We start from the raw sequence: 22,547 nt of genomic DNA, 5'->3' as shown, positions 1-22,547 counted from the left end.
GACAGATCGGATGTCCAGCTATGCTGAACAGTCCGATCTGTCACTCCCTGTCACTGAGGAGATCCGCACTCTTGTGTTTACACAGGCGGACGGATCTCCACACTAGATCCCCGACGATCGGGGCAGAGCAGCGGCGATCGCCGCTGCTCCTTCCCTGGCCTGACTCCCGCTGTGAATGCAAACAGCGGGAGCGCGCCTCCGGCGGCGCGCGAGCGCCGCCTACAGGGGAGGAGTCTGGCGACGTAGGTCTACGTCGTCAGACCTACAAGAGCCACTTTGCCGCAGTACTATTCAAGTACTTAGCGGTAAAGTGGTTAACAAAATTCTTAAAAAATAAAAACTTTATTTTTTTTTTTTTTTCAAAAATTTCAGTCTTTTTTCATGTGTTTAGCAAAAAATAAAAACAGTGGTGATTAAGGGCTCTTTCACACAGGTGGACCGTTCAGATCCGCCTGTCAGTTTTTTGACGGATCTGAACGGTCCCCCCATGCATCCCTATGGGTCATCGGATGTCAGAGGAGACATGTCCGCTGACATCCGATCCGATCCGTCAAATCTGGACAGATGGAAACCCTATTTTCCATCTGTCCAGCGGATGGGATCAGATGAGAACGGACCGACGGTCCATCTGCAGAATATATACCTCTGTGTCTTTTTTGTGGCATTGCTTGCGTTCCTAGGAGTTTCTGTATTGTATTTCTCTGTTATATTGCACCAAGCTGAGATAGACATCTTCATAATTACACGATTGCTGGCCTCAGAGCCTCCAAATATAAGAAAAATAAAGGCTGAAGCGTCGGAGGGCGCTGTGCCACGGTGTTCCATGGGGTAATGTATTGTGCGGATTGGGAAGAGGCGGCGTGTGCTGCAGACTGGAGGGAGGAGGGAGAGAAGTGATTCCATCATACGACTCTATTAGAGAAAACACCAGCTGCTTTCTCATTATACTGAGTAACGTGAAATGCCTGAAGGTTCTACTCTGCTCATTTATGATAACAGAGCCATCAATCCCCGCCTCGCTGACCAATCAGGACAGGACATCTGCTGCCGTGACGTATATACATAAATAACATCAACTCCGCAGCCATCTGCAGAATATATACCTGGCCTGGCGCTTGCTGATGAATCAATATCCAACGAATAAACAAGGTCAGGATATATTTTTAGAACATCAGTTTTTTTGCTTTTTTTTGCACAAACTAGGTTAAAAACACAAGTTTAAAATTATTAAAGAAAACAAAAAAAATATACAATAATCAATAATAATTCTATTGTGACAGTTGTGAGCTTATTACCTTGAATTTGCTCCTATAAATTGTTACATTTTTTCACATTTTGTGTTTGAAAAAGAATATACGGTGCCTTGAAAAAGTAATCATACCCCTTGAAATTTTCCGCATTTTGTAATTTTACAACCAAAAATGTAAAAGTATTTTATTGGGATTTTATGTGATAGACCCACACAAAGTTGCACATAATTGTGAAGTGGAAGGAAAAAATGTAATGTCTAAAGTTTACAACCCCTTTTAGGCTGAACTCCAACTACTATCATGTTCTCTTATCTTCATTTAATTAATTTAATTTTATTTAATCAGTGGCCAGTGTAGTGCCCTCTTACATTGGTGGCCAGTTTAGTGTCCTCTTACATTGGTGACCAGTGTAGTGCCCTCATACATTGGTGGCCAGTGTAGTGTCTTCTTACATTGGTGGCCAGTGTAGTGTCCTCTTACATTGGTGGCCAGTGTAGTGTCCTCTTACATTGGTGGCCAGTGTAGTGCCCTCTTACATTGGTGGCCAGTGTAGTGTCCTCTTATATTGGTGGCCAGTGTAGTGTCTTCTTACATTGGTGGCCAGTGTAGAGTCCTCTTACATTGGTGGCCAGTGTAGTGTCTTCTTATATTGGTGGCCAGTGTAGTGTCCTCTTATATTGGTGGCCAGTGTAGTGTCCTCTTATATTGGTGGCCAGTGTAGTGTCCTCTTACATTGGTGGCCAGTGTAATGTCCTCTTACATTGGTGGCCAGTGTAGTGTCCTCTTATATTGGTGGCCAGTGTAGAGTCCTCTTACATTGGTGGCCAGTGTAGTGTCTTCTTACATTGGTGGCCAGTGTAGTGTCCTCTTATATTGGTGGCCAGTGTAGTGTCCTCTTATATTGGTGGCCAGTGTAGTGTCCTCTTACATTGGTGGCCAGTGTAATGTCCTCTTACATTGGTGGCCAGTGTAGTGTCCTCTTACATTGGTGGCCAGTGTAGTGTCCTCTTACATTGGTGGCCAGTGTAGTGCCCTCTTACATTGGTGGCCAGTGTAGTGTCCTCTTATATTGGTGGCCAGTGTAGTGTCTTCTTACATTGGTGGCCAGTGTAGAGTCCTCTTACATTGGTGGCCAGTGTAGTGTCTTCTTATATTGGTGGCCAGTGTAGTGTCTTCTTACATTGGTGGCCAGTGTAGTGTCTTCTTACATTGGTGGCCAGTGTAGTGTCCTCTTATATTGGTGGCCAGTGTAGTGTCCTCTTATATTGGTGGCCAGTGTAGTGTCCTCTTACATTGGTGGCCAGTGTAATGTCCTCTTACATTGGTGGCCAGTGTAGTGTCCTCTTACATTGGTGGCCAGTGTAGTGTCCTCTTACATTGGTGGCCAGTGTAGTGTCCTCTTACATTGGTGGCCAGTGTAGTGCCCTCTTACATTGGTGGCCAGTGTAGTGTCCTCTTATATTGGTGGCCAGTGTAGTGTCTTCTTACATTGGTGGCCAGTGTAGAGTCCTCTTACATTGGTGGCCAGTGTAGTGTCTTCTTATATTGGTGGCCAGTGTAGTGTCTTCTTACATTGGTGGCCAGTGTAGTGTCTTCTTACATTGGTGGCCAGTGTAGTGTCCTCTTATATTGGTGGCCAGTGTAGTGTCCTCTTATATTGGTGGCCAGTGTAGTGTCCTCTTACATTGGTGGCCAGTGTAATGTCCTCTTACATTGGTGGCCAGTGTAGTGTCCTCTTACATTGGTGGCCAGTGTAGTGTCCTCTTACATTGGTGGCCAGTGTAGTGCCCTCTTACATTGGTGGCCAGTGTAGTGTCCTCTTATATTGGTGGCCAGTGTAGTGTCTTCTTACATTGGTGGCCAGTGTAGAGTCCTCTTACATTGGTGGCCAGTGTAGTGTCTTCTTATATTGGTGGCCAGTGTAGTGTCTTCTTACATTGGTGGCCAGTGTAGAGTCCTCTTACATTGGTGGCCAGTGTAGTGTCTTCTTATATTGGTGGCCAGTGTAGTGTCCTCTTATATTGGTGGCCAGTGTAGTGTCCTCTTATATTGGTGGCCAGTGTAGTGTCCTCTTACATTGGTGGCCAGTGTAATGTCCTCTTACATTGGTGGCCAGTGTAGTGTCCTCTTATATTGGTGGCCAGTGTAGTGTCTTCTTACATTGGTGGCCAGTGTAGAGTCCTCTTACATTGGTGGCCAGTGTAGTGTCTTCTTACATTGGTGGCCAGTGTAGTGTCCTCTTATATTGGTGGCCAGTGTAGTGTCCTCTTATATTGGTGGCCAGTGTAGTGTCTTCTTACATTGGTGGCCAGTGTAGTGTCCTCTTACATTGGTGGCCAGTGTAGTGTCTTCTTATATTGGTGGCCAGTGTAGTGTCTTCTTACATTGGTGGCCAGTGTAGTGTCCTCTTACATTGGTGGCCAGTGTAGTGTCCACTTACATTGGTGGTCAGTGTAGTGCCCTCTTACATTGGTGGCCAGTGTAGTGTCCTCTTATATTGGTGGCCAGTGTAGTGTCTTCTTACATTGGTGGCCAGTGTAGAGTCCTCTTACATTGGTGGCCAGTGTAGTGTCTTCTTACATTGGTGGCCAGTGTAGTGTCCTCTTATATTGGTGGCCAGTGTAGTGTCCTCTTATATTGGTGGCCAGTGTAGTGTCCTCTTACATTGGTGGCCAGTGTAATGTCCTCTTACATTGGTGGCCAGTGTAGTGTCCTCTTACATTGGTGGCCAGTGTAGTGTCCTCTTACATTGGTGGCCAGTGTAGTGCCCTCTTACATTGGTGGCCAGTGTAGTGTCCTCTTATATTGGTGGCCAGTGTAGTGTCTTCTTACATTGGTGGCCAGTGTAGAGTCCTCTTACATTGGTGGCCAGTGTAGTGTCTTCTTATATTGGTGGCCAGTGTAGTGTCCTCTTATATTGGTGGCCAGTGTAGTGTCTTCTTACATTGGTGGCCAGTGTAGTGTCCTCTTACATTGATGGCCAGTGTAGTGTCCTCTTACATTGGTGGCCAGTGTAGTGTCCTCTTACATTGGTGGCCAGTTTAGTGTCTTCTTACATTGGTGGCCAGTGTAGTGTCTTCTTACATTGGTGGCCAGTGTAGAGTCCTCTTACATTGGTGGCCAGTGTAGTGTCTTCTTACATTGGTGGCCAGTGTAGTGTCCTCTTATATTGGTGGCCAGTGTAGTGTCCTCTTATATTGGTGGCCAGTGTAGTGTCTTCTTACATTGGTGGCCAGTGTAGTGTCCTCTTACATTGGTGGCCAGTGTAGTGTCTTCTTATATTGGTGGCCAGTGTAGTGTCTTCTTACATTGGTGGCCAGTGTAGTGTCCTCTTACATTGGTGGCCAGTGTAGTGTCCACTTACATTGGTGGTCAGTGTAGTGCCCTCTTACATTGGTGGCCAGTGTAGTGTCCTCTTATATTGGTGGCCAGTGTAGTGTCTTCTTACATTGGTGGCCAGTGTAGAGTCCTCTTACATTGGTGGCCAGTGTAGTGTCTTCTTACATTGGTGGCCAGTGTAGTGTCCTCTTATATTGGTGGCCAGTGTAGTGTCCTCTTATATTGGTGGCCAGTGTAGTGTCCTCTTACATTGGTGGCCAGTGTAATGTCCTCTTACATTGGTGGCCAGTGTAGTGTCCTCTTACATTGGTGGCCAGTGTAGTGTCCTCTTACATTGGTGGCCAGTGTAGTGCCCTCTTACATTGGTGGCCAGTGTAGTGTCCTCTTATATTGGTGGCCAGTGTAGTGTCTTCTTACATTGGTGGCCAGTGTAGAGTCCTCTTACATTGGTGGCCAGTGTAGTGTCTTCTTATATTGGTGGCCAGTGTAGTGTCCTCTTATATTGGTGGCCAGTGTAGTGTCTTCTTACATTGGTGGCCAGTGTAGTGTCCTCTTACATTGATGGCCAGTGTAGTGTCCTCTTACATTGGTGGCCAGTGTAGTGTCCTCTTACATTGGTGGCCAGTTTAGTGTCTTCTTACATTGGTGGCCAGTGTAGTGTCTTCTTACATTGGTGGCCAGTGTAGAGTCCTCTTACATTGGTGGCCAGTGTAGTGTCTTCTTACATTGGTGGCCAGTGTAGTGTCCTCTTATATTGGTGGCCAGTGTAGTGTCCTCTTATATTGGTGGCCAGTGTAGTGTCTTCTTACATTGGTGGCCAGTGTAGTGTCCTCTTACATTGGTGGCCAGTGTAGTGTCTTCTTATATTGGTGGCCAGTGTAGTGTCTTCTTACATTGGTGGCCAGTGTAGTGTCCTCTTACATTGGTGGCCAGTGTAGTGTCCACTTACATTGGTGGTCAGTGTAGTGCCCTCTTACATTGGTGGCCAGTGTAGTGTCCTCTTATATTGGTGGCCAGTGTAGTGTCTTCTTACATTGGTGGCCAGTGTAGAGTCCTCTTACATTGGTGGCCAGTGTAGTGTCTTCTTACATTGGTGGCCAGTGTAGTGTCCTCTTATATTGGTGGCCAGTGTAGTGTCCTCTTATATTGGTGGCCAGTGTAGTGTCCTCTTACATTGGTGGCCAGTGTAATGTCCTCTTACATTGGTGGCCAGTGTAGTGTCCTCTTACATTGGTGGCCAGTGTAGTGTCCTCTTACATTGGTGGCCAGTGTAGTGCCCTCTTACATTGGTGGCCAGTGTAGTGTCCTCTTATATTGGTGGCCAGTGTAGTGTCTTCTTACATTGGTGGCCAGTGTAGAGTCCTCTTACATTGGTGGCCAGTGTAGAAATGGACAGCAGCTAGCATAAACACTGGTAGAGCAAAATACAATATAAACACAAATGCAGTGCAAAAATTAGTGATCATATGACCACATAGAAAAGTCTTAAATTAGTTGAAACCGGATCTTGAACCCTGGTTTTATAGGCATAAAATTGTGAACACGATCCTCCACCTTCACCAATGAACACACTGTCTCTTACCACAATAGATAGACCTTTGCTCCCACATTGGTCAAACAGTGCGGTGGGTGATTTAAAAAGATCACTCAGCCTTAAGACCCAGATTGTTCTTGTGTCCAGACCCCTCAATAGCATCCAGGATGAGATACAGGCAAATCGGGAGAGAGTCAAATAAAGAGACTCATAGTATAAGTTCATTCTGATTTATTAAATGAATAAAATTACATTACATATACTGTAGTTGGTTTAGTCAACCTATCTCCTCCTACTGGTATCAGGTGGTAAAAGTGTTATATATATATATATATATATATATATATATATATATATATATATATATATATATGAAGCACCCTCCTAGGTAGGTGCTAGTAGGGAAACTATAGTTTGCTCTATCTGCTTATCAGGGGAGCCTGATCAGTAGTTAGGCCTGTTGCATGCGTCCATGTGAGATTCATTTTGGTGGGGGGTGGATGTAGCACCCTCCTAGATAGGTGCTAGGAAAAAGCATTATTATGCTCCATCTGCTTATCAGGGGAGCCTGATCTGTTAGTCATGCCTGTGGCATGTGTCCAGGTGTGAGTAACTTGGTCTGAGGGAGTGTCCCCACTGTATACAATAGGGGAGACTGTTGGACAGTGGAGGAAACCCAGCCAGTGACACACAGGCTTTGTAACTATCCCAGTGGGTTGGCACAGACAGTGGTGCATCCTGGGATATGTTATAAAAGACAAGGGCACATGTGACAGGGTGACTTTGTGTGGGAAGCCAGGTCCCAGGAGGAGGATGACAGCTGTCTCTCCTCCTGTCTGTATGGAAGATGGTCACAGGCAGTTGGCCTAGTGAGCCAGAGGTGTGGTGCTGATCTGGGTCCAGTGGAAGCTGACAAGGGAGTTGAAGGCAGAAGCAACTCAGGGAAAAACAGTTTCTGTAAGTACCAGGAAGCTTGCCAGGGGTCTGCCCAGGAAGGGGGACCACTCCAGTGGAGTGTCAGTGGACAGGTGCCAGCACACACAGCAAGTAAGAAAGGGGGTGCCAAGTTAGACCCTGAAGAGTAACCTAAACAGGAGTTCAGATTCTTCATCTTCACTTCAGTGGCAAAGTGAAGAAGCGGCCTTGACGCACACTATAGTGAGTGTCCTCAGGGATTGTGCATATCCCACTCATCCCTTCTCCCATCCCAGTTCTAAATAAAACATAAAAACCAACATCCCCCTGGACTGTTCATTGACTGAGCCAAGGACTTTAAATGCTATTTGTCTTCTGTCAGTTGCTAAGGGTAACCCAGAGGAATCCAGAAGGTTAAATTCTCAGCAGCTCCCTAGGGGGCAGTGCTACATAAATATCTTATATTTATAGTTTTTTATTCACAATTTTTTTATGCATTTGTCAAATGATATTCTCGGTTTTTCATCCCCTTTTTTTTGTTTTTGTGTTCCTTTCTGCCCTTTATCCTTTTTATTTGGATCCCTATGTTACTATTACTCAATGAAGATTTCATTTACCTTTTAGCATATTTTTATACTTTAATTAGGGGTTTTTAGTTATTAGGGTTATCGTTCTATGTTTATTCACTTATTTTACCCCACTGGATGAATTATATTTGATTTCTGTTCCTTTTGTTTTTGCTCTTTATGTAACCCTGCTGTTTTTTTTTTTTTTAATGTAGGGGTTCATTATCATATATATATATATATGTATATATATATATATATATATAGGATATCTGTAGATACTAAGGCTACAACTAACGATTAATTTGTCTGTCGACTAATCTATCGATTATTTTTACGATTAGTCGACTAATCTAACGATAATTTTTATTTTATTTTATTTTTTTGCTTAATTGAGTGTTTTTTTGATTAGCTAATTAATCCTGTAATTAATACAGACCCCTCAGTAAGCCCCCCTCTCAGTACAGACCCCTCAGTAAGCCCCCCTCCCAGTACAGACCCCTCAGTAATCCCCCCTCCCAGTACAGACCCCTCAGTAAGCCCCCTTCCAGCACAGACCCCTCAGTAAGCCCCCCTCCCAGCACAGACCCCTCAGTAAGCCCCCTTCCAGCACAGACCCCTCCCAGTACAGACCCCTCAGTAAGCCCCCTCCCAGTACAGACCCCTCAGTAAGCCCCCTTCCAGTACAGACCCCTCAGTAAGCCCCCTCCCAGTACAGACCCCTCAGTAAGCCCCCTCCCAGTACAGACCCCTCAGTAAGCCCCTTCCCAGTACAGACCCCACAGTAAGCCCCCTCCCAGTACAGACCCCTCAGTAAGCCCCCTCCCAGTACAGACCCCTCAGTAAGCCCCCTCCCAGTACAGACCCCACAGTAAGCCCTCCCACCTAGTACAGACCACTTAGTTACCCCCCCCCCTCCAGTGCAAACCCCTCAGTAAGCCCTCCCACCTAGTACAGACTACTTAGTAAGCCCCCCTCCCAGTGCAGACCCCTCAGTAAGCCCTCCCACCTAGTACAGACCACTTAGTAAGCCCCCCTCCCAGTGCAGACCCCTCAGTAAGCCCTCCCACCTAGTACAGACCATTAAAAGCCACATCCGGTGTAGCACCGCACATGTGAGATCTCTGAGTACCTGGGTGTTCGGGGAGGAAGGCGAAGGTGTTGTGGCAGAAGCTGTGGCGGAGTACGGGGGTGCTGGAGATGGTCAGCGCTCACTCTGAACAGCTCCTCAGGTATTCATGGTCCTCTTGTCTCCGACATCGGTGTGGACGGAGCCCGGGGGGGGGGGGGGATTTCACCCGGCCGGCAATGCTTACAGCGGCGCTGCGGCCGGCCAGGGGGCGTGTGACGTCACGTGTTGACGCGTCAACGCCTTTCACGCACGTCGACGATTTTTTGTTGCAGCCCTAGTAGATACACATTTTATTTATTTATGTATTTATTTATTTATTTTTTATCTCCATCATATATCCTTTTGGCTCTCATTCATAAAGATTGGGATATTATCGCTATAAAGATGCCAAGTATTAAACATTGATGTCCCTCTAGCAGTCATTTTGTTGTAGTTGCAAGCCGCTTGATCTAGAGCAATCTCACTGCACATGCGCGGCCCTCAGAGGTCTTGCATGCGCGGATGTTTGCCGACCTGCGGCACTGGAAAAATCAGAGGCGGGTACAGTATTTAGGTATACCATCTAAGAGTAGATGCTGCTATTATATATATCTTATGCTCCCCTCTCGGCCATCCTGATAGATCTACGCCTGTTTTGCAATGACTAATCTGGATCGTATTGCACATGCGCGGACCTCGTGACAGACGGGGCTCATTGCGCATGCGCGTTAGGCAATTACCTGGCTAATTGAAGATATAGACAGTATTTAAAGCCCCCACCTACACCGCTCGGTTTCTCTTCCAGTTGAAGCCATGATGGATGTGGCGTAACGCGTAGAGGTACCAAGCAGGTTTGACGCTCTTTCATGTGATCACTGTTGGAACCGTGATTTTTAAGCTGTATTTTATTTAAATAAATGTGAGCTTAATGTTTGAAGCTGGGATCTGTCTTATTACTTCTTAAACGTTTGGGTATTGCGCCATTGGAGTTTGTCTCTTTATGTCTCTTTATGTGCTAATTGGGAACATTACCAAGGAGTGTGGAGTTGCCTAGAGAGTGGACGGCAGTGATTACCTTTCCTAAAATTGCCTTCGACCCCTAGTGGGTTAATTATAGAGGTGAGCAGACACTTTACCTGGGGATTGCAGCACAAGATTTAATCACTTTAAGACCGGAAGGATTTGCCCTCTAATGCCCCGTACACACGTGCAGATTATCTGCAGACTTTTGTCTGCAGACTTACCAAAACCATATAATATGAGGTCAAACCTAAACACTTTCAATTTGTATGCAATCCGGCAGGCCCTTGCACTACATAGAAAAGTTAAGTCTGCAGACAAAAGTCTGCAGATAATCTGCATGTGTGTACGGGGCATTAATGACTAGGCACTATTTTGCGATTCGGCACTGCGTTACTTTAACGGACAATTGTGCGGTCGTACCCAAATAAAATTGACGTCCTTTTTTCCCACAAATCGAGTGTTCTTTTGGTGGTATTTCATCACCTGTGCGATTTTTATTTTTTGTGCTATAAATAAAAAAAGAGCGACAATTTAGAAAAAAAAAAAACAATATTTTTCACATTCTGCTATATAACATTCTCAAAAAAAAAAAAAATTAAAATCTAAATTTTTTAACATTTTAGGCCAATTTGTTTTCTGCTACATATTTTTGGTAAAAAAAAAATCTCAATAAGTGTATTTTGATTGGTTCGCGCAAAGTTATTGCGTCTACAAACTAGGGGAAAGATTTATTTATTTATTTATTTATTTATTTATTTATTTTTTTTTTTTTTTACCAGTAATGGCGGCGAGCTGTGATTTCTTTTTTTTTGATTATAAACGTTTATTGAAAGTATATTCAAGTACAAAAAGAAGAAAATTTGTAATATCAACATAAAAGTACATTATTAGTATATCTTTTCAGGTAATAATCCTCAAATAAAACATAAAAGAGAAAAAAAAAGAAAAACAGATCAAAACAATCAGTATATATCAGTTATGGTTTGCTGTATAACATTACCAGAATACAGAAAAATATCTAAATTAAGTCAGGGGGCTGGACGAATTTCTGATAATTGATTAATAATCCGGGCCGATCCTTTGCCTCAGAAGGAGGTACCCGTTTAACCACTTTAGCCCCAGCCCTATTTCGGACACTTTTTGTTCACAAGTTAAAACCAGTATTTTTTCCTAGAAAACTACTTAGAACCCCCAAACATTATATATATTTTTTTAGCAAAGACTCTGGAGAATAAAATTTTTGTCACGCGGTATTTGTGCAGCGGTCTTTAAAACGCCATTTTTTTAGAAAAAATTTGAAAAATCACATTTCACTGCATTTAAAAAATACTAAACAGTAAAGTTAGCCCATTTTTTTAGTATATTGTGAAAGATGATGTCACGCCGAGTAAATAGATACCAAACATGTTACAGTTTAAAATTGCGCCCCCCCGTGGGATGGCGACAAACTACGGTCAATAGAGATCTCAATCTGCGACACTTTAAATTTATTTAACGGTTACCAGTTTAGAGTTAGAGTGTAGCTTTTTTTTTCAAATTATTGCCCACGCTCTGGCGATCGCGGCGATACCTCACATGTGTGGTTTGAACAGCGATTTCATTTGCGGCTCGACTTGCGTATACGTTTTTTTTTGTGCGCGAGCTAACGGTGACGGGGGCGGCTAAATTTTTTTTTTCCTATTTATTTTTTCTTTTTTTTTAACTTTATTACAGTTTTTAAAAAAAAAAAAAAATCTGATCACTTTTATTGCTGTCACAAGCAATGTAAACATCCCTTGTGACACCAATATATAGTGACAGGTACACTTTATGGAGGGATCGAGGGTCTAAAAGACCCTAGACCCCTCCACTACACTTCCCTGTATGCAAAACGCCGAAAACGGCATTTTTGCATACAGCCGTTTTTCAAATCTGCCGCCTTTTGCAGCACAGTAACCCGGAAGTGACGTCATGGACGCCGCCTCCGGGTTACGTCATCGGAGACCCGATCGATGCCGTTTCCGGCATTCATCGGGACTCCATCCAGCCGGCGGACGCGCCGGCTGGGTGCTCGGGGCTCCCGGTGGGACGGGAGCCCCGAGCAAAGCCGCGGAAGGCGGCGGGAGGGGGGGGACGTCCCCTCCCGGCCCCCCCGGGTAACGATCGAGCGGCTCCCGAGCCGCATCGATCGTTACCCACGGAAAGCCGACCGTCGGCTTCAAACAACGGTACCGGGATGATGCCTCTAGCTAGAGGCATCATCCCGGTATAACCACTCAAAGTCAGCCGACGTAGATCTACGTGGCTGGTCGTTAAGTGGTTAATATAGTTTATAGATGCGATGCAGTAACGTGCTTAGCAATTATGAAAATGTAAGCACCTCAAGTGTTGGTTGACCTAATATATTGTGATATTTCGTTTATATGACCAAGGAGCATTTATATATATATACAAGGGGGTCCATTTCTGGTCAAATTTTTCTTTGGTGTTTGCAATTGTATGATGGTATTGTTCCATCAATCTGATATCCTCAATTTTACCTAAAACTTGAGTGAAAGGAACAGCTGCTTTCTTCCAATGTTTGGTGATGACCCATAACATTGCAATACAGATGGTATGTGTCAGACGTGTAAGATGTGTGGGAATTTCAGGGATATTTTTAAAAAGTAGGCATTGTAGGTGAGATAGTGGAAATCTTTCCCCCGTTACCTTCTCTATCAAGTGGAAAACTTCCAACCAGGTATTTTGGATTTTGGGGCATTCCCAGAAAACGTGTAATAGAGAGCCTATAGCATCACATCCCCTAAAACAATTGGGGGAGATTTCAGGATAGAATTTATTCAATTTTTTGGGGGTATAATACCATCTCGTAATTATTTTAATAGCCGTTTCCCTTACTCCTAGCCAGTGCTGTATCTTGGCCTAGGCCAACAAGGCCCAGGCCTAGGGCGGCACTTTTCAGGGGGGCAGCAAAAAAGCTGCACACCACATGAACAAAGCCAGCCTCCTCCCGGCTCCTGCTCGAAAAGGGTCCCCGCCGGCTTGCGCTACACTTTTAGTTTAGTGCCAGTATTATGGGGTGAATTGGGCCAGAGGGCAGGGTCCAGGAGGCAAATCAGTCTGGCACCCCCATAAAGCAGTCACAGTGATAGGCTGCACTAATAGGCACTGATAGGCTACACTGGTGGCCACTGATGGGGCTGTACTGATGGCCACTGATGGGGCTGTACTGATGGCCACTGATGAGGCCACACTGATATGCTGCACTGATGAGGCTGCATTGATGGGCAGTAATGAGGCGGTACTGATGGGCACTGATGAGGCTGAACTTATGGGAACTGATAAGGCTATGCTGATGGGCACAGATAGACTTTGGTTGGGGTCTGTGGTGTACAGATGACAGGGCGGGCCATAAACCGGAAGGGGTGTGGCCTTTACAGGAAGGGGTGGGTCGTATTTAAATTAGGGGGGGCACAAACTTAGTCAGGCCTAGGGCAGCACAAAACCTAAATACACCATTGCTCCTAGCGATTTGGTGGCTTTGCACATATTCAGCCACATATCTAGCCATTCTCCCACCGACAGAGAGGTTTGTAGTTCCAATTCCCATTTGATCATATAACTCAACTTTGTATCCGAGTCAAATGTGTTAAGCGAGGTATAAATTGTGGAAATATGTCTCCTGCCTGTGAGATCCTTCAAACATATGTGTTCAAATGAACTAAGAGGAGATCCTGATGGTTTAGGGTAGTGCGACTCAAAATAATTTTTAATGAGGTCGTAATTCCATTTTTCACAGTGAGGGATATTTTTCGTGTTTAATAACGTATCGAAAGAGTGGAAAACTCCCCCGTCATAAAGGTCGTACATCGAGGTCAATTTGTTATCCGACCGCCATGTGAACCTCTCGGGGGTGTTAAATGCTTCCTGGAATCTGGGGTCACCTAGGAATGAGGTGCCTAGAGGAGGACTGGACAAGAGGGGCCATTTTTTGATAATAAATCTCCAAATTTTAAGTGTGTCTGAATTACGAGAGGAGATTTTGCGCATAGGGATCATGGGATCCCATAAAAGGCCTGCCAAGTGATAAGGGGTAGCCGAGTTTCTCTCAAAGTTGATCCAGGGCAGATTTGAGGAGCGATTGTGCCAGTGTGCCATCTGAGCAAGTCTACTGCTAGCATAGTAGGACCATATATGGGGGAGGCCTAGACCTCCAGCGCGTTGGTGATGATATAGTATGTTGGCCGCATATCTGGGTTTTTTATTACCCCATACGAATTTATTTATGGCAGATTGTAGCTTGGAGGTATAAGCTTTGGTGAGATAGACGGGAAGTGCGCGAAACAGGTATATGAATTTAGGGAGAATGGTCATTTTGACCGCCGTGATCTTGCCGAGGAAAGATAATTGATAGGAGGACCAGATTTGAAGCATATTATGTATTTTTGCAAATAGCGGGGGATAATTAGACTGGAAAAGAGAGTTGTAATTTTTATTTACTTGAATTCCTAGATAGGAGATTTTCTCTGAGGCCCAGACAAACGGGAAAAGGATCTTCAAATTTAGGGTATCTAACTCAGAGAAGTTAATTGGTAGGGCTACAGATTTAGATAAGTTAATACTAAGACCAATAGACCCTTGCAAAATTATCTAATATATTCAATAAATTGGGTATTGAATTGAAAGGGTCTGGTATGTACATGAGAGCGTCATCGGCATATAAGCTTAGTTTAAATGTTTCAGAGCCCTTTCGGTAACCTGATACTCCAGAGTGTATTTTAATAGCAATAGAAAGTGGCTCAATAGCTAGGGCAAATAGAGAGGTGACAAGGGACAACCCTGTCGAGTTCCCCTACCCAGAGGGAAAAAAGAGGAATTGCAGCCCGGAATCTTGATTCTTGTTTTAGGGTTTTTATATAGGGCTGCAAAGCCGTTTAGGAACTCGCCAGAGAAGCCAAACCTGGGTAATAACTTTCCAAGATAGTCCAAAGTGACACTGTCAAAGGCCTTATGTATGTCTAGACCTAATACTAACAATTGTTTTTTAAATAACTTTGCGTCTTGTATGATATTACATGCAAGCCGGATGTTATCTGTGATTTGACGGTTGGGGATAAAGCCTGATTGCGATGTGGATATAGGTTTTGGGATAATTTGGGATAATCTGGCTGCTAGGATTTTACTAAATAATTTCAGGTCATTATTAACCACCTCCCACCCGGGCCATTGTAGATATACGGCCGGGTGGGAGTCTCGTCCTTCTGAATGGACGTTCCGGAACGTCCTTCAGAAGGAGAGAGATCGCGCCGCCGCGGGCACGCGCAGCGGCGCGATCTCGATGTGTCTGTGTCCCTCGGACACAGAGCAACATCATTCGGCAGGAGGGCCCTGTGATTGGCCCTCCTGATCACATGACGGCTGTGTCCAATCACAGCCGTCATGTAATGTAAATAGAGCCGTTGTAACGGCTTCGATCTCTTCTCCTCCTGACAGATCCTGTCAGTGAGGAGAAGAGAAGAGGATCGGTGCTGCTGCGGGGGTGATCAGTGAGTATTTCTAATTACTCACTGATCACAGGGGGGGTCTGTGCTGGTAATCAGAACATTGATTACCAGTGCAGCCCTGGGGGGGAGGGGTGCCACTAAGCCACCAGGGATGCCCACCCATGACCACCAGGGATGCCCACCATGGCCACCAGGGATTGCAAGCAGGGCTCAGAGAGCCCCCCAATGCCCTCCCTATCAGTGTTGCCCACCAATGCCATCTATCAGTGCTGCCCACCAGTGCCGTTATTGCCATCTATCAGTGCCGCCCACCAGTGTCCATTATTGCCCACCAGTGCTGCCTATCAGTGCCCCCCATCAGTGCCGATCAGTGCCACCCATCAGTGCCGATCAGTGCCGATCATTGCCGCCCAACAGTGCCACCTATCAGTGCCCATCAGCGCTGCCTATCAGTGCCCATCAGCGCTGCCTATCAGTGCCCACCAATGCTGCATATCATTGCTATCTATCAGTGCCACACATCAGTGCCCATCAGTGCTGCATATCAGTGCTACCTATCAGTGCCCATCAGTGCCACCCCATCAGTGCCACCCCATCAGTGCAACCCCATCAGTGTCTCCTCATCAGTGCAGCATCATCAGTGCTCATCAGTGCAGGAAAAAACATATCTATTTACAAAATGTTATAACCTAAACAAAAAAACTTTTTTTTTTTTTTCAAACTTTTCCGTCTTTTTTTATTTGTGCACCAAAAAAGAAAAAACCTGAAGGTGATCAAATACCACCAAAAGAAAGCTCTATTTGTGGGGAAAAAATGACACAAATTTGGTTTAGGTACAGTGTTGCATGACCGCGCAATTGTCATTCAAATTGCAACAGCGCTAAAAGCTGAAAATTGGTCTGGGAAGGAAGGGGGTTTAAGTGCCCAGTATTGAGGTAGTTAATAATTGATATAGGTCTAAAGTTTTGGGGATTAGATAGATCCTACGAGCTGCGATTTTTTGCGGGACTGCGACATCGTGGCGGAGAGATCGAACCCCTAACTAACATTTTTGACACTTTTGGGGGTACCAGTGACATTACAGTAATGAGTGCTAAAAATATGCACTGTTGCTATAATGACACTGGAAGGGGTTCAATGGGTTAAATGTGAGCCTAGGGGAGTAATTCTAACTGTGGGGGGCGTGGCTTGTGAAATAACCATAGAGACCTGTGATCCTATATAGAAAGATCACAGGCGCTCTGTGATCATTTCAGGGAGAAGGACGGTCAGATGTGTTGACAACAGCTGCCCGTCCTTCTCTCTTAGTGGGTAGCGATTGTGGGTGCATAGTTGCCAACATTTGAAAAAAATTTCCAGGGACACTTTGCAGCACAGCTATTCATTTCTTACCATACCCACCCACTGAAGCTCCACCCACTCCACATAATCTCCGCCTACTTATCAGATTATAGGTTCTACTCAATAAAGAGAGAATTACAGGAAATTGAAAAGGGAATTTCAAACTTAAGGCCAAAGTAGCAGAATTGGAATATTTCTCCCATTCAGCTGCACTAAAGTTTGCCTAAAGTTTAAAATTCTCATCACAATTCCCTGCAATTCTAAAGTGTCAAATGTGCTCAGGTGTGACCATACAAAAAATGTAATATGTAAATATAAATAAAGTGCAAGGGACAATCTAAATTACCTGGGACAGGCTCCTATTTCCCGGGACTGTCCTAGCAAAATCAGGACAGTTGGCAAGTATGTGGGTGTCAGGCGGCAATCGGTGCCGCCTGACCCGTGCATCGGCTTCCCTGCTGCTGAGTGGGGGCGGCGGCGCGCACTCGCCCCCTAGCTTTCCGCATGCGACCGACATAGACCTACGTCGGTTTGCGCAGGAGAGCCACCCTGCCGCAGTAAAAAGGTGGCGGGTGGTCGGGAAGTGGTTAAGGAGTGGACACATGGAATGATTGACATATTGCTCTGTTTATAGAGATTTGGACTTTGTCCACACGTTTTTTTTTCCTTTTTTTTTTACTACTTTGCACTTCAGGACTTATTGTTCTCACTTGCACTTTATATAACCAGAGACGGTGTTCCTGCACTATTACTGCACTTTAGGAGGTGCCCACTTTGGATTACTTTTGTAATGTTTTTAACCACATTATAGGTTATATAATTTATCGTTCTGTATAATTTTATCTATATTTATTTTTTAGGGCTCTTTCACACAGGATGTCCGTCGGACAGACTCAGTTTTTCTCAGCGGGGAATCGATCCGGGGATCCCCCGCTGAGCAGGAGAATGACAGCTGTGTCTCCGCGCTGTGTGCGGAGACACAGCTGTCAGAGCCCCATACATCTCTATGGGGGAATCGGATGGGAACGGAACGTCGGTCCGTTCTCATCCGATCCCATCCGATCCCATCCGCTGGACGGATGGAAAATAGGGTTTCCATCCGTCCAGATTTGACGGATGGGATGTCAGCGGACATGTCTCCGCTGACATCCGATGCCCCATAGGGATGCATGGGGGGACCGTTCAGATCCGCCAAAAAAATGGACAGGCGAATCTGAACGGTCCGCCTGTGTGAAAGGGGCCTAAAGCCTCGTACACACGTGCCGATCGTCGGCCGAACGATCGGCCGTCTTTTGTCCAGGGCTGTCGTGTCTGTTGAAAACTGCAAAAGACTGCACACGAATTTTGTCGGCCAACAACAGCCGACTGCAGAAGTGATGTCATGTGATGGTTAACTTTCCTTGTCTTTTTTCTTTTCTGAGCATGCCCAGTCTTGCAAATCTGCTGTCTGTCGTCCGAAATCTGTACTGACTGGCGAACAATCGGCCGTTCTGGTGTTGGCCAACAAAAATTTTAATGCCTGCACGACAGATTCTGTTCGGCCGAAAGTGCGCTGTCGGCTGTCGGAAGCATCATACTAACAAGCCTACAATCGGCCGATCGGTCGTCGGCCGAATATTTACGGCTGACAATCGGTACGTGTGTACGGGGCATTAGGCTCCGTTCACATGTAGGTGTTTTGGGGCGTTTTTGGGGAGTTTTTCTGCTCTAGGATCAGCTCTCAAAACGCCCAACAAGACAAATCCTATTCATTGATTTCAATAGCCCCTGTTCACATCTGAGCGTTTTGACGCTGTGAGCAAAACACCCAACGCTCAAAAAAGTACATGAGCTTCTTTTTGGGCAGATTACAGGCGTTTTCCATTGGTCTCTATTCAATCTAAAAACGCCTGCACAAAAAACGCCTGTAAAAACGCCTGTAAATTGCGGTAAAAATTGCGGTAAAATCGCGGTTAAAAAAAAACGCGCGAAAACGCTACGCTCAGGTGTGAATGTAGCCTTAAGTTTATTGGTTTATGTTAGCAGTGCTATCACCTAGCTGAAACAATCATTGATATCAGCAGTTAGTTATCTGATAGACAGAGAGTATTCATTGCTTAATTAAGCCCTAGAAACCCCTGAGGAACCCTGGGGGTTCAATGAAACCTTGGTTGAGAAAGGTTGCACTAGATTTTATCCAGCCAGATGCCCCTAATGTCCCTTTAATGTCCCAATGTTCCCAAATGTCCTAAAACAGACGGATAAAAAAGGAAGCTCTAAAAACAGCCTTTTTTGTCAAATAAATCTATTAGAAAATTCCACAAACTGTATCACAATAATGAACAAGGCATTTTATATAAAGACAGATCCTTTTAATATCTTCACATGATGAAGGTTGTATTCCGTCCAACTGGTGTAATATGTAAGACTGATTTCAGCTCTGTATGAAGGGAGGACTACAACCCTGCACCATATGCCCAATGTTTTTAGCGTTTGCATGAAAACATACGAGCTTAATTCACAATTTCTTGATGTCTTTTCACTGCGTCGGAAAGACAATTTTCTGTTATTCATAGAAATTATAAGCATGTTTCTGTTAGGCTGCATTCACATGTCAGCGTATGATCGCGGGCAGAACCGCCGCGGTTCCGCCCGCGATTCGGAGATTTATTGCAAATCGCGGGACGCCTAGCGTTGCCCGTTGATTTGCAATAGCCCCCCAAATGCCGAGCGATGTTGCCGCGATTTACGCCCGCCGAATCGCGGCAACATCGCGCAAACAAAATCGCGGGACGCAATACGCTCCAAAAAAGTACAAGAGCTTCTTTGGAGCGTATTGCGTCCCGCGATTTTGTTTGCGCGATGTTGCCGCGATTCGGCGGGCGTAAATCGCGGCAACATCGCTCGGCGTTTGGGGGGCTATTGCAAATCAACGGGCAACGCTAGGCGTCCCGCGATTTGCAATAAATCTCCGAATCGCGGGCGGAACCGCGGCGGTTCTGCCCGCGATCATACGCTGACATGTGAATGCAGCCTTAAATGGGATGTATAGCCCTGTTATTTAATTGCATTTATTTATTTTGTTTGTTTTGTGTAGGTTTTGCTTTTTATAGGTAAAAATGATCAGCTTGATGTTTGTTCTCTACATTTATTTATTTTATTTTCAATATATAAACATCTGTGTTTTTTTCTTGTTATAATAAAGAAGGTGTTGAGTTGCAATATTAAAACGTTTTATTTATTAAACCAGAGTGAAACAGGCCAATGCATTTCAGGAAACTTGGAGACAAAGCAAAAAAATAAATAAACAAATTAAATGACAGCTATCACAGTTTGTCTGTATTATAGTATAACCAATAAAATAAAAAAAATAAATTAAAAAAAAAATTAAATCCCCAAACTGTTCTTACAAAGTTGGGAGCATGAAATTGTCCATAATGTCTTGGTATGCTGATGCCTTAAGAGTTCCTTTCACTGGAACTAAGGGGCCAAGCCCAACCCCTGGAAAAACAACCCCACACCATAATCCCCCCTCCACCAAATGATTCGGACCAGTACACAAAGCAAGGTCCATAAAGACATGGATGAGCGAGTTTGGTGTGGAGGAACTGGACTGTCCTGACCTCAACCCGATAGAACACCTTTGGGATGAATTAGAGCGGAGACTGCGAGCCAGGCCTTCTCGGCCAACATCAGTGCCTGACTTCACAAATGCGCTTCTGGAAGATTGGCCAAACATTCCCATAGACACTCCTAAACCTTGTGGACAGCCTTCCCAGAAGAGTTGAAGCTGTTATAGCTGCAAAGGGTGGGCCAACTCAATATTAAACCCTACGGCCTAAAGCTGGATACACACTATACAACTTTTGTGGTTAGATTTCCTTCAGATTTACCTTTTCTATGTAGTGCAAGGGCCTGCCAGATTGCATACAAATTGAAAGTGTTTAGGTTTGACCTCATATTATATGGTTTTGGTAAGTCTGAAGGAAAATCTTATAGTGTGTATGGCCCATTAGACTGGGATGCCAATAAAGTTCATGTGCATTTAAAGGCAGGCGTATATATGTGTATATATATATATATATATATATATATATATATATGTATATATATATATATATATATATATATATATATACCATATACATATACACACTATACTGTTGACAATTTAAAAATTTCATAATCAATTATACTAGCAAATAGCCCCCAAAAAAGAAATATATATATATATATTTTTTTTTCTTTTGAGCTATTTGCTAGTATAATTGATTATGACATGTTTATATTGTCCACAGTATTGTGTGTGTGTATGTATATATATATTACTTTATTTCTTTCTTTGGGTCTTTTTGCTAATATAATTGACTATGAAATTTTTGATCACCTATATCCTGGTATACCTCCCTTTTTGTGAGCAGCCTAAATCAACAGAAATCTGATCCAGTGCCATCACAACCAGCACAAAAAATTGTAATAAATAAAGTGTTATAAAACGTTATTTCTCTTTCTTTCAGGCTGCCCGGGAATGTGGGACAACATAACATGTTGGATGCCGGCTGTGGTCGGCAAAGTGGCCTACATCCGCTGCCCGGCGTGGTTCAGCATGATCGACTCCGAAGACGGTAAGAGAAAACTTTCCTGCAATTCTATCAATGTAATCTACTTTAGCTTTTTAAAGTATACTGAAGGTGTATATACAATGAAGAATATTGAAAGCCAAACTTTTGGATAGAGTAGGTAATGGTATGAATCCTTTAAGGGCTCTTTCACACGGGCGGTCCGATCAGATCCGCCTGTCAGTTTTTTAGGCGGATCTGATCGGATCCACCATGCAGCTCTATGGGGCAGCGGGTGTCAGCGGAGACACCTCCGCTGACACCCGCTGCCATCCGCATCCGATCCTGTGCGTGAAATCTGGACGGATGGAAACCCTATTTTTCCATCGGTTCAGTAATCGGAGCGGATCAGATCTGATGAGAGCGGACAGGCGGTCCGCTCTCATCCGATCCCCCATAGAGGGCAGCGGGGGCTGAGACACCTCCCTCTCCGCACTGCAAGCGGAGACGGAGCTGTCATCCGCCCGGCTCAGCGGGGATCGCGGATCGATCCCCGCTGATGAGCAACACGGATCCGCCTACGGAGCGGACCGTGTGAAAGAGCCCTAAGGTTTTAATATTTTTGCTGTCTGTGTCCTGATAGGGAAATCTCACCCCACTTCCTATCCGTATGACAGGACAGGACATAGGAAGAAATTTCTTAGAAATGAGGAGGTACCTGCTCTTAGCTACCTCTCTCCAGAACAGGTGTCCCTGTCGAAAGATTTATCCTCTCCCCGTGTTCTGATGACCACTGTAACTTTTTGGATTTCCCATCGATTTCAGTCTCAGCAGAGTACAGACCATAATACGTAGCGGTGCATCTCATAAAATTAGAATATCATCAAAAAAGTTAATTTATTTCAGTAATTCAATTCAAAAAGTGAAACTCATATACATTATAAAGATGCATTACAAACAGAGTGATATATTTCAGGCATTTCTTTCTTTTAATTTTGATGTTTATGGCTTACAGCGAGTGACACCCCAAAATTCAGTAGCTCAGAAAATTAGAATATTACATAAGACCAAAAAAAAAAAATTTGAAAAAAAAAAAAGGATTTTGAATACAGAAATGTTGGCTTACTGAAAAGTCTGTCCATGTACGGTATAGAATGCACTCAATACTTGGTTGGGGATCCTCTTGTATGAATTACTACATCAATGCGGCGTGGCATGGAGGCGATCAGCCTGTGGCACTGCTGAGGTGTTATGGAAGCCCAGGTTGCTTTGATAGCGGCCTTCAGCTTGTCTGCATTGTTGGGTCTGGTGTCTCTCATCTTCCTCTTGACAATAACCCACAGATTCTCTATGGGGTTTAGGTCAGGCTAGTTTGCTGGTCAATCAAGCACAGTGATCCCATGATCATGTGACCAGGTATTGGTAGTTTTGGCAGTGTGGGCGGTGC

The 22,547-nt window shown here is 44.6% G+C and overlaps 1 protein-coding gene across 1 annotated transcript in view; it reads left to right on the top strand.

Moving 5' to 3' along the window:
* The window catches only part of ADCYAP1R1 (ADCYAP receptor type I), a 419,514-nt gene that overhangs the window by 235,839 nt on the left and 161,128 nt on the right, over nt 1-22,547 (top strand). Inside the window, exon 4 of the mRNA XM_082258031.1 lies at nt 21,059-21,166. Within this exon, the coding sequence (XP_082114157.1) occupies nt 21,059-21,166 (108 nt within the window). The remainder of the gene's footprint in view (nt 1-21,058; nt 21,167-22,547) is intronic.

This window comes from Pelophylax lessonae (genome assembly GCF_965119305.1).
Source record: "Pelophylax lessonae genome assembly, chromosome: 5".
NCBI classification, from domain to species: Eukaryota; Metazoa; Chordata; class Amphibia; order Anura; family Ranidae; genus Pelophylax; species Pelophylax lessonae.
Note: the sequence above shows the minus strand (reverse complement) of the source record. Positions and strands in the feature narration are given on the sequence as shown.